The sequence below is a fragment of the Coptis chinensis genome, chromosome 6 (genome assembly GCF_015680905.1).
Source record: "Coptis chinensis isolate HL-2020 chromosome 6, ASM1568090v1, whole genome shotgun sequence".
In the NCBI taxonomy this organism is placed as follows: Eukaryota; Viridiplantae; Streptophyta; class Magnoliopsida; order Ranunculales; family Ranunculaceae; genus Coptis; species Coptis chinensis.
In genome coordinates this window covers 92,358,306-92,379,167 of record NC_141461.1, presented here as the reverse complement: position 1 = coordinate 92,379,167, position 20,862 = coordinate 92,358,306, and the positions used below count along the sequence as shown (strand labels likewise).

Here is a 20,862-nt window from a genome sequence, read left to right as displayed (position 1 = left end):
GGTGCTTACTTTCCAACCATGTAACTCAGGTCACTGCTTTTCAACACAGTAACTCAGGTGGTTTATGTGACACTTTCCGTGAGTCAACAGGTTTTCTAAACTTCCAGTCCTTGTGTTTCACCTTATTTAAACAGGAACACTATTTTTATCCGAACGTATTTTACTCTCCAATTGAAAAGTCTTGTTGAAATATGGTTATTTTCCCGACGTTGCTTCAAAAATAGTATATGAATGTCCAGTAGATTGGCTACATCTTTGTACTTTTCATCGTTGAAACTTGAAACATGAAAGTTTAAATTATTGGGTCTAGCATTCACATATTTTGCAGTCCGTAGTAAGTAGTAACTATCTGGTGGTATGGGCGAAGTTCTCCAGCCCCTACTGTATTTCATTTAAGAAGAACAAGAAGAAGCATGTATCTCTGTCTAACTGTCTTTAAAGACACCCAGATTATGTAACCAACCAACTTCTGTCCTACGCAATCGTTTTAAGGGGACAGTGTCGTACGACCATGATCCTTTATTATGGTCAACTTAGTACATGGTACCTACCACACAGTTTGGTGGTGCTCCTTAAAACTGAGATTTCACGTGTGCTCACTAGTTGCTGCACTGTGCATAAATAATGCATTTGGTTCATAAAAAAAATGTGGCTCCACATAGATGACATTATCAATCTAATTTTGTAAAAAAATGTGGCTCCACATAGATGACATTATCAATCTAATTTTGTACATCAGGACAATAATTCTGTACATTTTATGTATGACATCAATGTAGCCTGAGCTTGAGGCTTGAGTGCTTGACCCCCCACCCCAACAGCTCTGGCCTCTGGACCCAAACCTCACTCACCCTGAATTATTTTGTGCCTCATCGGCTCATTGGGTGCAAAAAATGAGGCTGCAACATGGCCTGAATCCTAAGCCTGAACAGAGACATTGCGGACCGTGGATGTTATGGGCCATCCGATGACCTTGCTACAATTTTGTTTTGAAGTGCACAATTATTCACATCTTACTGTCAGGAGTTCTGGACCTTTAAACTATCCCACATTCCCAACCCATATTGTATGGTTCTTGCTGACTTTTAGGCCAATAGCATCAGGTTCACTATTAGGAAAGCGTCAGTACTCAGTGGCGTGGATGAGGGCAGGATTGGCAGCATCCCATTTTCTTAAGCTTATCCGCTTTATGTTCATCAATTATACTTTACTTGCTATTAAGTATTAACGCAAAAGTCATTGCAAAGGCGATGCTTTATTTCAAAGAAACATATTCTACGAAAAAGAAGGAGATGTCTTCCACTCAAAGCCAATAAGCTTTGTCTCATAGCAATAAAATGTACAGTTAACAACAGACATTTCAAACTGTAGGATCTGCTACTTGTGGTATATAAAGAAATATATAATATAAAGTAGATGATATGACTATCCCACTATCTAATTCTCTTATAAGTTTGGTAATTAACTTGGTCAAGAATCAAGATGCTCACCATAGTTGACCAGTTTTGGAATTAGAGCATTTTCCTCACATCCAAATGATAGACCACTGTGCATAATTAGGGAGTTAAGTACATTTTCCCAATATAATGCTATCAATTCAATTAATATGACAAATAAATTTGTAGTTACTTGAAGACTTGGGAGGTATGTATTGTCAGTTTGTCACTAGATAGCAGCAAGGCCCAAAATTTCGATATCGGTTAATATATCGGTGTACCCAAAAACCGAGATATATCGGATATCTCGGTTTTTTTGGTCACCAGTCCAAAGTTTCTAAAATATCGGATATCTCGGATATATCAGATATTTCGGAAATTTCAATATTAAGTTATTAACAATTGGTCAAAAAGTCAACTGATATATATCGATTATCTCAGAAATATCGATTATATATATTTTCATATCAAAATTCCGATATATCTTGGAAAAAAAAGAGTTCAATATTCGGTAGATATATGTCGAAAATATCGATATCAGTATACCAATTTACTGAAATATATCGGCGAGATATCGGATATCTCGGTGATATTTTGGGCTATGGACAGCAGAGGACAAACCATACTATCAAAATCATCAATATACAGATACACCAATTGTAAGCCTCAAAAATCTTTACCCATCAGATATATTAATATATATGAGCCATGTAAAAGCCGACCAAAACAAGAAGTTGGAGTAAAAAGTAGGCTTTATCTGCATGGGGGATAAGGCCTAGCTAGTGTAGGTGAGAGAGGGAAATTTTGACCAATGATTATTATAAAAACACAACGTACAGTATTTCAGATTTTGAAGTCCTAAAATAATACCATAATGAAAACTCGTCCCTAATAATTAAAGAAGGTCTGTATGTACGTTGAGCTTTTTAAGGCTGGTCAGTCTCCTGTTAATGCTCACCTGCTGCCTTGTGGGACTAGTCATAACCATGTTTTTGTTTGAGACCCAATCCAATCTATCTATACACTTGAAAAAAAATCTGTCTTCTGACACAACACAACTGGGGTGATCATCAAAAAACTAATCTTGTTCTTTGTTAGTTGTTACTTCTCTTTCTTGGAAGATTCATAGCAAAGGAATCTCAGTACATTTTCCACCTTGTACTGTATATATATATATATAATAATATAGAAAGTGAAGAGGTATGCTCCATTTTTTATATATGCTGACCATCTAGACTAGTAATAATAAATTGCATATATAATAATAAAACTTGTTCATTTTCTTCTTGAAAGCTTACCTGTTTGGTTTCTTTATCTGTTGATGGAGTTTGGCTTTTTGTGATTATTATTGGTTAGGACTCAACAAGGTCTGTAAAAGGAAAAGCTTGGTTTTTTCCTTGTTTCTTTTCTGTTTTAAGTTTCATAAATGTAGGGATCATTGCTCATTAATGGAGACTATTTTTCTGTATCACCTGTTTACTTTATTTACATTGATGATATATATCTTCTGACATTTCCCATTTTATATCTTTAAGATATTACCTCTTTCACAAGCTATTTACTCTTCATCTTTCATTGGTTTTATGCAATGTACATTTCAAGTTTCTGTTTTTAATTCTCAGCATATATAATTTGAGGTGCCATCACGCATTGGTAGAGGTGCAATGGCGAAAGAGTACAGTGGTGGATCTCCAAAGCATCACCAGCTTGATGCCAAGAGAAAGCGTCTCACATGGGTCTTGGGTGTGAGTGGTCTTTGTGTTCTGTTCTATGTAATGGGAGCTTGGCAGAACACTAGGACTAAGCCGGACAAACTCTCAGAAGCTTACAGCAGAGTTGACTGCAATAGCACTTCACCCTCTGCTTCTACACCCCCTTCATTAACATCAACTTCTCCACCTTCAGTTAAGCTCGACTTCGAAGCTCATCATGGAGTGGGGATAAATGAATCCGGGGGGACTAAAACTCTTCCACCTTGTGACATGTCATACTCAGAGTATACCCCTTGTCAACATCCGCCCAGAGCAAGGAAATTCGACCGATCCATGTTGAAATATAGAGAGAGACATTGTCCTACAAAGGATGAACTTCTCCTTTGTTTGATCCCTGCTCCACCCAAATACAAGAACCCTTTTAAATGGCCTCAGAGTAGAGACTATGCTTGGTATGGTAACATTCCTCACAAGGAGCTCAGCATTGAGAAGGCTGTCCAGAACTGGATCCAAGTTGAAGGAGATCGGTTCAGGTTCCCTGGAGGTGGTACCATGTTTCCACGTGGAGCCGATGTCTACATTGATGACATAAGTGCACTCATCCCTCTAACAACTGGAGAAATCAGAACTGCCATTGATACTGGATGTGGAGTAAGAACTCTTCTACTCTATATGCAGCTTACTTACTTTCACTATTTTAAGGTTCAACCTACTTAGTATCTCAGTATATGATTATTGCATGTGTATCAACTCAAAACTCAGTACAGTCGACTGGAATTTCAATATTTGAGTTGGCTCATTCTCCTGTTGTGATGAAAAAGAAAGTGAATATTGATATGGCCAGTTAATATTTCTAAGAGAAACATGATTCAAGTCTTTTATGTGTAGCTCGGAGCTTCTCCCTGGAAGGGTAGCTCCTTGGTATTCTCTTATTGCATAATTAATTGTCCTGTGCTGATGGGCAGAAACTCTTGTTCTTGGTCCTAAACACTGATCTATATCATCAACAGTTATGCAAGTTTCCACCTAATTGGACTTGTGAAACAAAACTTGGGCACATGCTTGCATGCCTATGTTTTGCCCTCTAGATTCATGCCCATGCCCTAAAAGATATTGTATGCCTCCAACAAACTCAATGACCTTGCCATGCCCCGTTGCTTCTGGTTACGTACGCATTTATTTTTATATTTCTGAATCCTTTTATACTGAATTTGGGCTTCACGAGGACTGAGGACTTCAAATAGTACTTGTCATATCAAAGAGTCAATTTATAAGAAGTTGTGGCATTTGAACACCCACTAGGTATATGTGATTGCAGTGCTGAGATCTGTCTTGTTCCTAACTGGGTGCATTGCAGGTTGCAAGTTGGGGTGCATATCTGCTAAAGAGAAACATCCTGACTATGTCGTTTGCACCTAGGGATACACATGAAGCACAAGTCCAATTTGCATTAGAGCGTGGTGTTCCTGCAATGATTGGCATAATGGCAACACAGAGGATGCCTTACCCAGCGAGAGCATTTGATATGGCCCATTGTTCCCGTTGTTTGATTCCTTGGAATAAATACGGTAGGGTGTTTGATCTGTACCCTAGTATTGGAAAAGCAAGCACATCCTTTTTCCAATATGTTCACCCATTTCTCTCCAACTTAATTTTGATTAAAACATTTGATATTCTCAACAGATGGGATGTATTTAATTGAAGTAGACCGGGTTCTAAGGCCTGGTGGCTACTGGATTTTATCTGGACCTCCTATTAATTGGAAGAAATACTGGAGAGGTTGGGAAAGGACGCAAGAAGATCTGAAGCAAGAACAGGATTCAATTGAGGACGTTGCCAAGCATCTTTGTTGGAAGAAAGTGGTTGAGAAAAATGATCTCTCGATTTGGCAAAAGCCAATCAACCACATTGAATGTGTAAAGAGCCGAAAACTTTACAATACACCACATATCTGCAAAGCAGAAAATGCAGATGCAGCCTGGTATGTACCCCGTCCATTGATAATTGAACTGCATGTTCTCATTGTAAAAACATTGCTTTTCAGACTTTCCATAACCCACGTGGCTCTGTGTGCATTATGAAAAGGTACAAAGATATGGAAACATGCATAACACCCTTACCAGAGGTAAGCAGCTCAGATGAAGTTGCAGGTGGACAATTGGAGAAGTGGCCAGAACGTGCCTTTGCCGTTCCTCCTAGAATAATAAGTGGCTCAATCCCAGGTATCACCGCACAGAATTTCAAAGAGGATAATGAGATATGGAAGGACCGTGTGTCGCACTACAAGCGAATTATCAGTCCTCTTCCTCAAGGAAGATACCGAAACATACTGGATATGAATGCTCAGTTGGGTGGTTTTGCTGCCGCTCTTACCAAATATCCCGTGTGGGTCATGAATGTTGTACCTGCCCACACAGACCAAAACACTCTTGGCGTGATCTATGAGCGTGGGTTCATTGGCACCTACCAGGACTGGTGCGAGGCTTTCTCCACATATCCAAGAACATATGATCTCATCCATGCCACTGGTGTATTCAGTATCTATCAGGATAGGTAAGTAATAATTACAGAATTTGAATTAGTAGACAATGATTTCTTTTGTGTAGAAAAATGTATGTTGTTGTATTTTCTTGTTCTTATGTGTGAGAGCTTTGTATCCTTGTGCAATGCAGGTGTGACATTACACACATACTATTGGAGATGGATAGGATATTGAGACCAGAAGGGACAGTGATATTCAGAGACACAGTAGAAGTTCTTGTGAAGATCGAGGGCATAACAGACGGAATGAGATGGAAGAGTCAGATTATGGATCATGAGAGTGGACCATTTAACCCTGAGAAAATTTTAGTCGCTGTTAAAACTTATTGGACTGGTGAAGCTTCCCAACAACAACATTAGCTGTTTGTACTTTTTACATCTGAACTTTGTATTTACATTTTTTATTTGAGGGAAAGGAGAATTCAACACTTTTCACTTCAATTTTTTTTCTTGGCAATCTGTAATTCATATTATCCCATACATGTATTTGTATTTTGCTAATTTGTAGAAATGGATGCATCTTTTTTAGTGAAACTGATGTCTTTGTTGTTCAGATGATGCATTTTCCCTTCATATCAATCAAATCGTCAAATCTGAACTACTGTATTATCAATTCCTTTTTCTTAAAGACAAAGAAAAACAAATTATTACGAACTTCCAAATAAATTTGAGATGAAAACTTTATATGTATAAAGAGGCAATTTCGCCATATACACTATTTAAGAAAACCAACATGGTGCAAAAGATTCAGTCCAGATTCCAGAACAATCTTATAGCCAAGAAATTATGAAGTTAGTACAAAGCAACACATGTTGCCGGTACCAAGAAGCTGCATTTTATTCCAGAACACTTTCTGTTAAAAGTATATATATACATGCATTAAGCGACAAAGCACTGTTCATACCGGATTACATGAGATAAATTAGGATAACAATAAATATTTACAATAACAGGATATAAGATTATTTGACCTGAAACCTCAAACAACAGTTCGTCATTTTGTTCCCTGTACGAGGCATCACTTCGTCCAACATATTCATTGAGTTAAACACTCTTGGCCGTGGCTATTTCCTCAGACAACCCAAACTTAAAATCAGGCAATGAACTGCCCATACTGAGTCAATATGTATGCCTTGCCAATTCTTTGCAACCACATCCTAGCATGAATCATGCGCACTTCTTTAATATCCTGGCGCAAAGTTGCAGAAACAATAGGTCTCTGATAAACAGTATCAGCTCAATTATAGACTCCAACTCCCTGGATTGACCCAAGTTAAAATGTTAAAATTGTATGAATCAATGCTCTCACTCATCGCAACACTTACATATGTGACACATAAACTCTTGCATCTGCACACTGAGAAAATTTAAGACCATCTGGTGCAAAGCGTGACTGACATGTGACCAGCAAAATGCAGACCACCCAGATTTGTTGAAACTTTGTTCGCGCGTATGATTCTGACAGATGTTTACTAAAAGTTAGCAATTATTGGTGTGTGTCTGCTGCAGTAGGGAAGCAATTGTTATATAGATTTCCGGTCATTGATAGGAAGGGAAATCGGAAATTCCATTTTCCAACTGATGTATGCAGGCAAATACTAATAGATTTAGATATGGGTTAACCTTTAAAGTTGGGTCTTAATATAACTAATGACAACTATAATAGAAACACTTTTATTCCTATAAGCATGCACTAGAAGACATTAGTACTTCTGATAAGCACTGTTTGTCTTTGGTGCTATATAATATGGAGTATGTTATATGGACTGATACCAACAGTATTTTACTATATCATCTTACAGCAAATTGAATACTTCCGTTTGATGGAAAACCAATTGTAGTTGTCTCAAAGTAATGCCAGCTTTGATTGATTTATGACATAATTATAGTGACGATTTAGTTTAATAATTCCACTACTCTCTCTCTCTCTCTCTCAAACACAGAAAACAAATCACATCTGAAAGACTGATTACAGGAATTTTACTTAAAAAGCATGGTATGGCTGTCTAAATCAATAGATAGCAAGAATGTGTATAGATTGGATTGTACCTGTAAAAGAAAACCTAAAAGCAAGTGTTTTAGCGAAGCAAGAGGTCCCAATATCGCTTGAGAGCCTCATATCCCTCAGAACATGGAAGAGCATGCAGTCTGGTGATTCCATCAGTAGCAACTTCCGTTACAAGACCCAACCTTAACAGTGTATTGATGGCATTGTTAACTGGCATTTCAACCTGCATACATTTCAACCAAATATAGTCTCTTCATATTGTTGAATATACTAAAGGAAATGGTTGCCTCTGTACCTTTTCCTTGAAATTTTTATAGATGAATTTCTCACATGTATCCCCAACGAATTTCTGACAAGTCACCTGCATAATGACAATCAACAAAAGCTAGGTAAATTGGACGATTTAGGGAAAGTTTCACATATAATCAAGGAAATCCTTTGGAATCAGAAATGTATCTCTGTTTTTATTTACACAGGCATAAAATCCCCTGATCCGATTTGAATTATGAAGTCAGGCCATTGACCTTTTGAATTGTGGACACTGCCACGTTGCTTTAATCAACCTGCTTGTCCTTTACTAGTAATTGAAAAATCAATGTTTATTAAACATATTAAATAGATGGATCAATGGGCCCCTAATAATACTACTTTTAGTGGTACATACACGATAATGTTTACCTACGTTGTAACTACCTTCGCTCAAAACTGCCACCTTGACCGTGTTGGCGACGCCCTTGCGCCGCCTTTGACAACATAGAACTTTATACGAAAAAGGCACACACAAATGGCTAACACAAAATTCAAGGTACTGGCTTTAGCATCACAAAACACATAATCGTATTACGAAGCATGTAATGATTATCTGGTATGTTACTTGAAACTTTGAAAGCGTAAAACTAAGCAAAAACAACAAACCTGGCCCTCCTCTGCCCGAAGCAGGACTGCATATGCCAAAATAGCTTCCTTGTACTGCAAAGATTTTTATAAGACTAGCAAGAAGTGGAGCACAATATAGACTGGAGAAATTCATAATATCAATGAAATCACAAGACAGATTACAAAACACACCTGCTGCTGCTCAGAGGCATCCAGAAGAAAGTGAACTGAGCCAAAACCACTGGCTAAGGTTTTCTCGTAAAGTGTCCTGTTAACCAGAAGCTGTAATAGTGGCCTAGTAAGATGCGAATATAGTCTTTAGCATGTGAATGAAAATCAGGACATCGTTATAACTTAAACACATAATATATTCTTTTAACGTGCAGAACAAGCTACTGTACTATGCCTCGTTTCATTCTGTTTTATCCCCATTGTTTGAGCAAACAGAGGAGCAGCACCACAACTTGGTAAGAATCCCCCAAAAATGCAATTTTTTGCTTCAATAAGTTCAAACTTTATCTTTCAGTTTGGGGCCTTTACTGATACTCTATAGAGTAGGGAATCACCCTTTTTCCTCAAAAAATGAGAGGCTAAAAACCCTTGGAAAATATGAATGGGGTGGGGGGATTTACTTACTTGATACCGATCCCTGGTCTGTTTGTAACCGAGTACTAAACGCGACAAATATATTACAAAAGCAGTGACAGCAATTATGTCAAGCAAGATCGCTGAACTGCATAAAAAATACATGGTCTCATCAATAAACTCTACAGTGGAAAAAATAATAGTAAGAGCTAAGTTAGAGAAGAAAGTAAAAGTGAAATTTGCAATAACAAGTTCTGTATAGCATTCAATTAAATGTGATAACTACAAATCTCTTTTTTTTTTTCTTAAATAAAAATGAACCTAATTTATATTTGCAATATCATAATAGGATAAAGTTACACTTACGGGGATGACCGTATGTCCTCAAATTTGTAATTTAGAAAGAATGCCAACAGTCCTAATATGCTTGCAACATCCAAGCGTACCTGCAGGCAAAACCCACATATTATCATGAGGATGATAAACATATTTTAGAAGATGCCAACATGTAGCAGTAGAAAGTGTCCAGTTAAACTGATGCTGCCAAGAGCTAGCAATAATGAGCTAGCCTTAATCCCCAGCTAAGCTTCATTTCAGCACAAGTTCTTTAAACAGTTTTACTAATTTTGTTTTTTTTTTTTTCACCTTCAGCTAATCAGGTGACTGACACAAGATAACTATTTTATCACTTCTAGAAATTTGAAGTGACAATGTTATATAGCTTCTAACTAAAGTTTCATACCAACGGAAAAAAAGGATCGACAAATTGGAACTCGGACCCAAGACTTATAAACTATATTATATCGTAATCCACCCATTACATATGAATATTAGCGATGCATCATATACCAATAAATAAAGAATGGGATTCCGGCTTGATGTTCATACCGTGTCTAGGATACGAAAAGAGAGCTTTTTGTGTGGAAAAACAACCTGCAACAAATTATTCTGAAATCAAGTCAAAATGCACGTAGGTTTGAAAAAAAGGAATCTTACCAAAAATACCTTTCCTTATTTTATCCCTGCAACTATTTCCTAAAGGGATAAAATGCTTTGAATATCTCGCATACTATAGTGTTTTAAGTATTTACCGGCAGGTCCGGAATGGGGATCCTCTCATAGATCTTCAACTTCAATGAAGGAATCTCAGCTTCATCATCAGTTTCTCTTTGACCATTTTCCTCATTATAAAGCAAAATTAATTCTTGAAAAGCTGGCTCCTGTTTAGGAATGCACGAAAAGTTGAACAAAACCACCATGAGAATCACATTCTAAGTTCTTTCTCGGTTGCCCTTTTTGCTTGGAGAACTGCCCCTGATCATTTTATTGGTAAGTAACAAAATAGTAATGAGCTTTACTGCATGGTACATATACGCATATGTTGCTTTACTCTATCTTGTAGTTCTTTGGTAAACCTCCAAAGGAGGACCTTAATGATAAAATAACTTTTGTGGAGGAAAGCACTCTGTACACATTTCTGCTTTTAAAATGATGTGGCCTGACTTCTTTGCAGTATTTTCAAAGTTTTCTTTTTTGAGATATATTAGGCTGTTGAGATGTCGATCTTGAGAATTTTCTGGCTCATAAAATGGCTTCCAATTTGAAAGCAACCTTCCAGTGAAAGTAAGCAGTTTCACTACGGTGGTTCTGTTTTTAGATGGGAGGTCAGTACTCTCGGAGTGCTTCTGTAGTTTGGTGCAATTTACTACATTGTCATAGTTTAAGAAAATATATAAAAAATATATTGAGGTTTTAGATCTACTAAGGTTGAATTCAATGGTCCTCCATGCCCTTAAATTTTTCATATTTGGCCCTTCAATGGTCCCCTATGCTTTTATGACCCATCCTCATCCTCATATTACTTCTTATATAGGATAAGTTATACACAGGTCTGAAGAGTAGTCTCCACGCCACTACTGGTGTGGAGCCGTTGAGAATGTTTTGACCCCACCATTTCAACTTCTAAGCATTAATGCAAAGTTACTACTCTACCACTACTTACGGTGGCTTTGGTAGATTTCGTTTGATTTATTTTTTCATTTTTTTTCCCCAGCCCACACCACTTCTAGTGGCATTGAGTTATTTGAGAATTTGAGGATGAAAAGTTCAAAACCATTGGACTCAGCCAACGTAGAACTTAACATGTTTTTTAAGAAGACTATATCTTTTTAGTTAATTCCTTAAATTGTGCCTTACTCTTCTCCATTAACTTAAGTGGTGATCTCGCTTATGTTTGACCTCATTTCATTTTATCAGAAAAAAACAAAATGGAGATTATGGGAAGATACCTGAAGAGTTGATTGTGAGAAAAAAATAGATACGGCAGTCTTCAACATTTTCAGGATGTCATTTCCACAATGGTCCCTTGTGGCAGGTTTCCATATATCACTCAGTGATATCCTTGACAAGAAACTTGGCCTGGAAATCAATTCGGGTAATTATTCAATTACCATATGAATGCTAATAGTTTACAAAAAATCTTACTGTGTGAGAAGCAATAACCAAATATGTATTATGCCAGACACAGTAGAGAGCATCCGTGTTGATACAAAATATTGATTCCACTACTTTTCTTTATTCTTTGTTTTCCCCTTCTGGTCTACAAAAGGCAACGGCTCATTTTTCTTTGCAGGGAGAAGTTACAGCTTGGGTTATTACAAGAAAACTCAACGATGTGTGGTGAAGGTAAGACTTGATTAAAAGGTTGATTTTGACATACAAAAAAACACAAACTAGAGGAAGTAAGAAAGAATCAAACAGTGAGGAATGTGCAAAAGGTACTGGACCTTAAATAATGTTCAGAAGTGGTATCATCCCTGTCAAGTGCAAGTGATGCTTTAGGTGAAGAAGGAACAAGTCCGGTCCATGTCAGCAACTTCCTCAATAGCCTTCCACGAGGACCAACTGATGACAGAAGACCTTCATAACGAGGCACTGCCCTTTGTGCTGCAAGCCAAATAGGGAGGTCACTAACTGATAGTTCATCTGATACCAACTGGTCCTCAAATGTTGTTTCGCCATCAGAATAAGATTGCTGTAACGATGACTCCTTAAGCCACAATGTGATTCTCCCCATCCAGACTTGTAATTCTTGTGTTTTACTATCACTTTCGAAAGCCTGTTTTGTAGCAAGATTAACCAAATCATGTCAGATATATAAAGTGTGAATAGTAAAAATGTGACAGGTAGTGGAGTATCATACTAGAATAACTTTTACATAAATCAATGACCATAACAAAAGAGTTGACAGAAGATTCTGTATTTATGTGTGGTCATATGCGGTCTCCCTAAGATGATTTAATGTTATATTTACAGTATAAGGTTTAGGTCAAAGTATTTTCCGGCATGCATGCACTAAAATTTTATTCTGACCAGTCCAATGAGTTGTGATGGCTAGCAAAAATCATCTCCAGCTGCTACCATATGGATCCACAACATAAACTTTATCAATTCGTATTCCATATATTCACTGGGATTTTGTATCTGACTTATGCACATTTATTTATATCATAAAGATAGCATGTATATATATACACAATCTCAACGGAGAAATTAAAGTATAAAAGAGAAGGCATTCATTTGAGAATACAAACAGTGACCTGTTTTATAAGCATGCCAATTTTGCCAAGTGGTTTCGATAGACTGAAGAAGACGCCTTGCAGAAGCTTTGACTGTAGATAATCAAGCTTTTCAACAATTAGCAAACCTTTCTGCCTCTCAGTAGCATATCCTCGCCTTTATAATGAGAAAAAGATGAGAAGAGTAATAGTGCAATTGTCAATAAGTGAGTAGTGTATAGCGAATTAAGTTGACCTGAATATGATAGCATTGGATTCGTATGCTCTCTTCCAATCAACATATATTGGCAATGTAAGGAGATAATCAGTATTGAGAGCAGATGTCAAGGAGAGATCCCTAACAGATAGCTCTTCAAATTGAGCATCTTGTAGGAGGTTCAAAAAGGCCCGCTGGAAACGGGACGCACTAGAGGAAAAAGTATAACAATATTCAGCAGATATGATATTTACAGACTGAGTATTAAAAGCAGAAGAAAATATACCTGGTGTTAGAAGTGTCCTTGGGGGCAGGTGACGAAAGAAAGCTGGTTAAGTTGAAGTTGAAGTTGTCGGAATTCTTGGTGGGCTTGGAATGGGAAAATGGATAGTCTTTTCGCATCTCTTCCAGAATGGCTTTGTGCTCGGCGTGAATAACGGAATCCAAACAGCTGTTTCCAAGTTTCCAAGTGTTTAAGTGAAAAAAAAATAGATATAGGAAATATAAAGAGAGGGAGGGAAGATAAGAAGATGAAGCAACTCACGAAGCAAAGCGGGTAAAGTTGGAATCTTGGAACATTATTGATGAGGAGAGAATGGCAGTGAGGATGTCAGACTTGGAAACAGATATGTATTTCTGTCTTGGCACTTGAATTCCAGAAACTTCATCTGGAAATTGTTGTTGTTGTAGGCAGCATCTGGTTTTTTTTCTTGGAGATGATAATGATATTGCATTCTTTGAACGGAGGCCGGCATTATATGTCTGCCAACCAGACTGAAACATGCTGAGAGAGTGAGAGAGAAGAGATAAAAAAAAAACGCGCGAGCTTGTTATCCACTTTTCGCACCAAAACCAACGGTCACTAAAAGCTAAGCCTTTTTCGTAGTTAGATACGGCCTTAATTTTATTATCATAACCCATTTGACCAAAAATGATAAAGTCGTATGGCTGTTGAGACTTTAGAAAGTTTAGACAAAATGAGTCAACTCATATTTGTACATGAAAAGGCATGAGAAGGACAATGGCAAGATGATGATTGGATAGTGCAAACATTAACACACTAAGTTTACTATTTATGATTATCAAGATGTTATTTATTTATTTATGTTTTCCTAAAAAAGTGCTGAACTTTTATATTAAAAGAATAAGAAAGATATATAAAAAATAAATAATAATGTTACATGGGTTGGGAAAAGGGGAAGAAAACAAAAAAATGAAAATAAGTAAATGAAACAATGGTGCAACAAGAAGATTTGTAACAAATTGGTGATTTAACATTGAGATGTGGGTGATTTCACTCAATAACAAAATCCATGATTATGTTCAGACGGTGATACCAAATAAAAAGGAACGCGACTCTTTTTCTTTCTAAAAAAGGCACTAGCGATGAGCATTTTGCGGCAACGACCTTCACTTTGACGACTATAAAATTCATATTAATGTAAGAATTAAAACAATCGATGCATAATTAATAATATTTAGCTGAGAATATTGGGGTTTGTTTGTTAATACTCTAGACTCTCAAAGTTTTATTTGGTAGAAATATCACCTATAGTATGTTGCTAATATAAAAGATTCCTTTAACATACTAATTGGTGATGGGAGTTCGACCTAAAAGATCCCAAAGTGAAAACATCTTCAAATTTGAATCTGTCTCCTTCTCAATTTTGCTCATTCCATAACATAAATTAATAGTACATATTTCCCCCAAATCCTCACTATGCCTTAAAATTTATGAGAAATTAGGTTAACAAATAAGAGTTCGAAAGCATACCATAGAAATAGTGCTTGATTAGTAGCAGGAGTTTTTTGTTTTTTGTTTTGTTATTTTTAGAATGGGATAAGACGAACCAAAAGCTTAATTAGATTTTGTGTATATGATCTAACCATCGCCACAAATTCTCAACTCATTAATTTCTAGCTCTCTACTTTTGTTGTCTATTGGAAAAAAAAAAAACAATCAACTCTTTGCCCTTGTCAAAATTATTAACAGAGTTTACCTTCGCCCTGGCACTTTGAACACAACTTATGAGCTTTGGTATGGAAAGAAACCTAATGTTCAATACTTTCGTATCTTTGGTAGTCCTTGCTATGTGTGTAGAGATCACGAAAAAATCTCCATTTGACTCCAGGTGCTAAAGGTATTTTATTTGGGTATTCTTCTAATAGTCGTGCTTTTAGAGTTTACAATGAATCTTACACTATTATGGAGTTTGTATAATGTTGTTGTTGATGATAAATCTTGTGCTTGCTCCGTGTAATGATGCTATTGTAGATGATGGTGTCTTTGATATGAGATCCGTCTACATCCTTTGTAACAAAATCTATGATTATGTTGGTTCTAGTAAATAGTAAACCTAGTCATGATTTTCTTTCTCACATGAACTCTAGTATTTTGGATTCTCCTCCCGAGTGTGCTCACTAGTCCCAAGTCACTAGTTCTACACATGCTACACCTGTTGGGGTTCTTTGCCCCTTTGGTTTCTTTTTACCATGCCTTCAAGACTCTCAAACAACACCATTTGGTAGAAATGATGTCCTTGGTGATTTGAATGCTAAAAGACTAGGAGCAAAATAAAAATACTAATTTTGGGCAATTCACTTTGACGACTATAAAATCCATATTAATCTAAGAATTAAAACAATCGATGCATAATAATATTTAACTAAGAATATTGGTAGCATGTTGATAATATAAAAGGAGTCCGGTTCCTCTATAACCGATATTTCCCCTCGTCCTCACATACACAAACATCTAGAAATTACACACACACAATAAGATCTCGAAAGCATGCCATAGAAATAGTGCTTGATTAGTAGCATAAGTTTTTTGTTTTTTGTTTTGTTTTGTTTTGTTTTTTTTTAATGGGATAAGAAGAACCAAAAGTTTAATTAGATTTTGTGTATATGATCTAACCATCGCTACAAATTCTCAACTCATTAATTTCTAGCTCTCTACTTTTGTTGTTTATTGGGGAAAAAAACAAAAAAATCTTTGCCCTTGTCAAAATTTTGTTTTAAAATGATGATGTTATAATTTTTATATTTTTCCAACCCTCTTTTAGCATTGTTGTTAAAAATTTCCAAAGGAGTATTACCTTTGTAGGGATGATATTTATGGTGAGATATGACACCCACATAAAATAAAGTATTGTAACTTTGAAGAAGAAGAAGAATTTTTAGGTTCCAAAAATACCGTACAATATTGTCTATTCCAAATCATAGAAACTAGGAAAAGAGATGAGTTGGAGTTAGTGACGCATGAGCAAGTAAATGCCATCAAGAAAAACATAATAACATTATTTTGAGGAGTTGAGACAGGGTGAGAATACCAATGAGATAACGGGGTTGTTATGGGTTTTAAGTTGGCTCGGACTTTTCCAACAGTTTTCATGTTAGATGTTACCTATAAAACTAATAGGTATCGGTGGAATTTCGTACAGTTTGTTAGGGTGAGTTCAACGTAAAAGTCTTTCACCGTGTGTCAGGTGTTGCTTCAGTTTGAAACAACAATCGACTATGAGTGGGCTCTGCGATCATTTTAGTGGCTTGCTTGGTGATATAAATCCATCCGTGATCGTGTCTGACAGGGACTTGGCCCTGATGAGTGATGCTGACAAAGTTTTTCCCTAACACACACAAGCATCTATGTAGATGACATATCGCTATGTGCATCATTTCAAAATATTACGATATTTTTCAAACTACAAAACTTGTAGAGAAGTCCCAGTTCTCTTAACACTTCCACTGATACTGTCATGGACTTTATGACGGTTTTGGTAAATTTTTTACGATACCCCTTGATAAATATAAAAAAGTATAAATCCTAAAAATAGTAGAATCCTAAATATTAATGTTAAACAACACTAATACGTAATCCTACCGTTCTTACGTTTAAATAAATTCTTCTTACTCTCAAAACATAATCATGTCTAGACAATAATTAACTTTATAAATCTAATAGAACAATAAGAACAAGATATGATTGAATGAATAACAACTACTTATTAATCTAATGAACAATAAAAACAATGATTCAATACTCAAGAAATAAACTAATCAATTAATGTAAAACTAAATAATGTAAAACTAGATCTGGATCTAAAAAACTAATCTCTAATGGCTACTTTCTACCTAACATAATTTAACTACCTAACCTCCTATTTTTAACAAAGAGTCAAACTTTTGTTTTTATACTTTCAGATCCAAAAATCGTGCATGGGCTTGGAGCCATGTTTTGGGCCGGAAAATCGGGCCAAAACCCAATTTCTTTAGTCAAAATGGGCTCTTGGTGTAGTTGGTTTTATGATTTATATTTCGTCCACTTTTGCTCCTCTGATTGGGTCAAGGCTTGGACCATTGGAAAGCTCTTTTTCCGAGCGGTCGTTTTGACATAAGATACTCCCAATTCAAGGTATGAGTCCAAAAATACGGCGCTTGAGAAGTTCTGGCGACTTGTGTTGTTTTACGCTGTGTTGACTTTTAACTTTTCGTGGGGAGGACTTCACAAGCCTTTCTCTCTTGGCTTTTATTCACATAACTCCTTAGAACCGACCTTTGCTTATTTATCTCGCTAAAGTGACACATTTCTACACATAATGAACTTTGAAGCCTGAAATGCATAAAAACACGTAATCAATATTAACTCTTAATTATTACTCACATAATTGGTATAAAAGTATGATGGTTAAGGGGTTAAAACTACAATTTTAGGCTCTTATCACCCCTAGTAATGATGGTTATTTTCTCAACCAAAAAGTGGCATTATACATATTTCATTACAACTAAAATTCGTCACTAAATTTGAGTGTTCAATGTCGACGAGGAGAAGAGACGTATGCACTTATCGCGGTGTTCTTACACCATGCGTCGTGATAGAAGTTTGTTGTTAACTATGATTAAAACTCTTTCAGTTCCCACACCGACCTTAACTCCTTTTTGTACGTTTTCAACAATTTGACAAAATCTATTCCCTAGATTTACTACTAACTATCTGGCCTTGGTGTACTTGGATTCACAAAGGTTTTTATGTCAATTCATAAAGATGATGGAGTTTTATGAACCATCAAAAATAAACCTCAGGTCTCCATTGTGAAGCACCAGATTTATAACTATCCTCGAGATACCAAAAGACATAATTGATAGCCTCCTATATGGGCTGCTAAGTGGTGGCTAACAGAGTGAATGGGACAGTATGTGAAATCTTAGTTCAATTGTATAAGGTTATAAGCATCCAAAAGGAACAAATTGTATGCAACATTGTGAACCCGCCAAATAAAAATGAAAAAAAAAAAGTCCTGTGACCCTACTGCAGATAACGAACGGCCAGGCTTCATTAAAATTTATCACATCAAGATATCGGCTTTTCCGTTGTTAATTTTGGTCAATACGAGATGCAACAAACACGATATCTTGATCATCGACTTTGCTTAGTGTTATTATAATACATAAAAAAAATTACCTTTAGCTTTTCTTTTCAATTTTCGCTGTTGAGTTTTCAAACCAAGTCTCAAAAGAATTTCGCACATTCGTATAATTGCAATTTTGACAACCTTGAACTCTTCACACTCTCGTAGCTAATCTCATTTTAAACTAATAGAGAAAAATAATTATTCACTCTTGATTTTGCAATCTTTATGAATTTCTAAGTGAGTATATTGATTGATTTCAAGGTTGCAAAAGTAGGATTCAAATCTAAACTTTAAGGAGAAAAAATTCGCTCCTAATTGCCTAGGAGCGAAAAGCCTCCTAAGCGCATCTCCATCGCACGTCCACAATATTAATCCGTAATTTTCAAATAGAATTATCTTAAACTCGATATAGCTTGTATAATAGTTTTATTAGATTTACGGTGATTTAGCAGTAAAATTTCGAATTAGAATATATTTTTATTGAAAATAAACATAAATACGTTAATGAGCAGCGATTATGGTGTATAAGTACTTGGAAACTAAGGGATCAAATTGAGATAGCCTATTTACTTTGTGGTTTAAGATATTAATCCGTAACTTTCATATAGAATTATCTTAAACTCGATCTAGCTTGTATAATAGTTTTATTAGATTTATGATGATTTAGCGGTAAATCATTACCGCTCAGCTTACGTACTAATGTGTACAAATCACTAAAACATATTGATTGTTTCCGTATTCTAAATAATACACTACTTCCGTTTGAAAAGATTTATCACATGAACGTGTCCTACAAACGGGTGTCGTTATATTAAATTATTCTAAAAAATATTATCAACTATGCATAGCTATGAGATATGAAAAATATATTAAATACTCATTTAAATTTTTTGCACCACTCTCTATAAAAAGGAAACATAAAACCTTTATAAAACTCATCGACTTCTTTTTATTGTTAGGTTTAACAATAGACGCTTGATTTAAGTTTTGTGAAAATGCCCAATGTGGCGAAGATAATATTGAAGTTACTTGAATAACAAGACATTCTCAATCACAATAAAATCATTATGATAGACACTACTTAAAATGAAAAAATATATTTGTCGAGACATTTATTCTTCCTACATATAATACAAATATGTTTTAGGGTTATTAGTTCAATGCATTTGTATAAAGTTTATGATTTTTCATTAATTGTTCTTTGAGGTTAGTTTAATGTAGTACGTTGCATCCAGTTTCCAAACTCTCATTAATTATTATTTGAGGTTAGTTTAATGCAGTTGCATTAAGTTTCTGATTTCCCGTTAATTATTATTTGAGGTTAGTTCAGTGCAATTGCATCTACTTTATGACTTCCCGTTAGTTATTCGTTCAGGTTAATTAAGTATAGTTGCATCCAGTTTTCGATGTTTAGTTAATTACTATTTGAGATTAGTTCATTGCATTTGCATCGAGGTTCCAATCTCCCATTAATTACTCTTTGAGGTTAGTTTAATATATCTGCATCCAGTTTATGCTTTTCCGTTAATTGTTTTTCTAGGTTAGTCCGATAGTTTACAATTTTTAGTTAGTTTGCATACGTGCATGTAATAGTCTGTTTTTATAAACTCACTTTCATTTTGGGTTGCTAATTATTCATAATTACTCATGTGAGAAGACTAAAAAAATAGACATTTATGCTTTGAGGTCAGTGCGATGCATTTACATCCGACTTCCGATTTTCAGTTAACTATTTTTTTAGGTTATTTCAATGCATTTGCATCCAATTTATGATTTACCGTTAGTTAATCTCTAATTTTAGTTTAATGCAGTTACATCAAGTTTTTGGTTTTCCGTTAATTATTCTTTGAGGTTAGTTCAATGTAGTTGCATCCAATTTTTGATTTGTTGTTAATTGTTTTTTTTAGATTAGTTCAATGCATTTGCATCAAGTTTTCGATTTCCCGTTAATTATTTTTTGAGGTTAGTTCAATGCAGTTACATTAAATTTATAATTTATCGTTAATTATTTATTTATGTTAGTTCAGTGCAGTTTCATCCATTTTTTAATGTTTCGTTAATTAGTTTTTGATATTAGTTCATTGCATTTGGATCTAGGATCCAGTTTCCGATTTTCCGTTAATAACTCTTTAAGGTTAGTTAAATACACATGCATCTAGTTTTTGATTATTTATGCTTTTCGATGCAATTATATCCGGTTTCTGATTTTCCGTTAATTATTATTTGAGATTATTTCAATGCATTTGCATTTAGTTCCCGATTTCCCACCAATTATTTTATGAGGTTAGTTCAATGCAGTTGCATTCGGGTTTTGATTTGTTGTTAATTATTTTTTGAGTTTAGTTCAATGCATTTGCATCCAGTTTCCGATTTTCCATTAATTATTATATGAGGTTATTTGACGTATTTGTATACCGTTTCCGATTTTCTGTTAAATATTTTTCAAGGATTTGCATCCAATTTATAATGCCCTGTTAGTTATTATATGACGTTAGTTTAATGCAATTGCACCCAATTTC

The 20,862-nt window shown here is 35.4% G+C and overlaps 2 protein-coding genes across 11 annotated transcripts; one reads left to right on the top strand and one right to left on the bottom strand.

The window, feature by feature from the left end:
* The first annotated feature begins 2,296 nt into the window (after window positions 1–2,296).
* Window positions 2,297–6,223, top strand: LOC147495459 (putative methyltransferase PMT18). Of its 2 annotated transcripts, none has more exons than XM_086564120.1 (6): window positions 2,297–2,636; window positions 3,059–3,799; window positions 4,506–4,716; window positions 4,832–5,129; window positions 5,234–5,701; window positions 5,821–6,223. In XM_086564120.1, the coding sequence occupies exons 2-6, from the start codon at window positions 3,101–3,103 to the stop codon at window positions 6,047–6,049; spliced, it is 1,905 nt and encodes a 634-aa protein (XP_086420246.1). In that variant the 5' UTR covers window positions 2,297–2,636; window positions 3,059–3,100; the 3' UTR covers window positions 6,050–6,223. The 2 variants fall into 2 exon arrangements, with proteins under 2 accessions (XP_086420246.1, XP_086420245.1); XM_086564119.1 differs by lacking the exon at window positions 2,297–2,636 and adding an exon at window positions 2,644–2,803.
* Window positions 6,224–6,473: 250 nt separating this feature from the next.
* LOC147495458 (DUF3754 family protein, putative (DUF3754)) lies at window positions 6,474–13,806 on the bottom strand. 9 transcript variants are annotated; one of them, XR_015197506.1, is made up of 16 exons: window positions 13,477–13,806; window positions 13,219–13,383; window positions 12,972–13,142; window positions 12,758–12,893; window positions 11,945–12,276; window positions 11,447–11,576; window positions 10,250–10,378; window positions 10,047–10,091; window positions 9,525–9,604; window positions 9,210–9,306; window positions 8,766–8,868; window positions 8,613–8,666; window positions 7,993–8,058; window positions 7,739–7,920; window positions 7,015–7,147; window positions 6,474–6,947 (listed from the first exon to the last, which is right to left on the bottom strand). XR_015197506.1 is itself a non-coding variant. In XM_086564123.1 (15 exons), exons 1-14 carry the CDS (start codon window positions 13,713–13,715, stop codon window positions 7,768–7,770), a joined length of 1,887 nt encoding a protein of 628 aa, XP_086420249.1. In that variant the 5' UTR covers window positions 13,716–13,802; the 3' UTR covers window positions 6,474–7,192; window positions 7,739–7,767. The 9 variants fall into 9 exon arrangements, 4 of the variants coding, with proteins under 4 accessions (XP_086420249.1, XP_086420248.1, XP_086420247.1 ...); XR_015197507.1 differs by having other exon boundaries at window positions 6,474–6,908; XR_015197503.1 differs by having other exon boundaries at window positions 8,766–8,855; window positions 13,477–13,802.
* Window positions 13,807–20,862: the final 7,056 nt, after the last annotated feature.

Excerpts from the sequence above, each read along its gene's own strand:
- LOC147495458 (XM_086564123.1), bottom strand. The coding sequence starts at position 13,715 with ATGTTTCAGTCTGGTTGGCAGACATATAATGCCGGCCTCCGTTCAAAG. Across the intron at positions 9,307-9,524 it reads GAGGACATACGGTCATCCCC|TTCAGCGATCTTGCTTGACA; the intron begins GTAAGTGTAACT and ends TTTTTTATGCAG. Across the intron at positions 7,921-7,992 it reads ATAAAAATTTCAAGGAAAAG|GTTGAAATGCCAGTTAACAA; the intron begins GTACAGAGGCAA and ends AAATGTATGCAG.
- LOC147495459 (XM_086564120.1), top strand. The coding sequence starts at position 3,101 with ATGGCGAAAGAGTACAGTGGTGGATCTCCAAAGCATCACCAGCTTGAT. Across the intron at positions 3,800-4,505 it reads CCATTGATACTGGATGTGGA|GTTGCAAGTTGGGGTGCATA; the intron begins GTAAGAACTCTT and ends GGTGCATTGCAG. Across the intron at positions 5,130-5,233 it reads GAAAATGCAGATGCAGCCTG|GTACAAAGATATGGAAACAT; the intron begins GTATGTACCCCG and ends CATTATGAAAAG.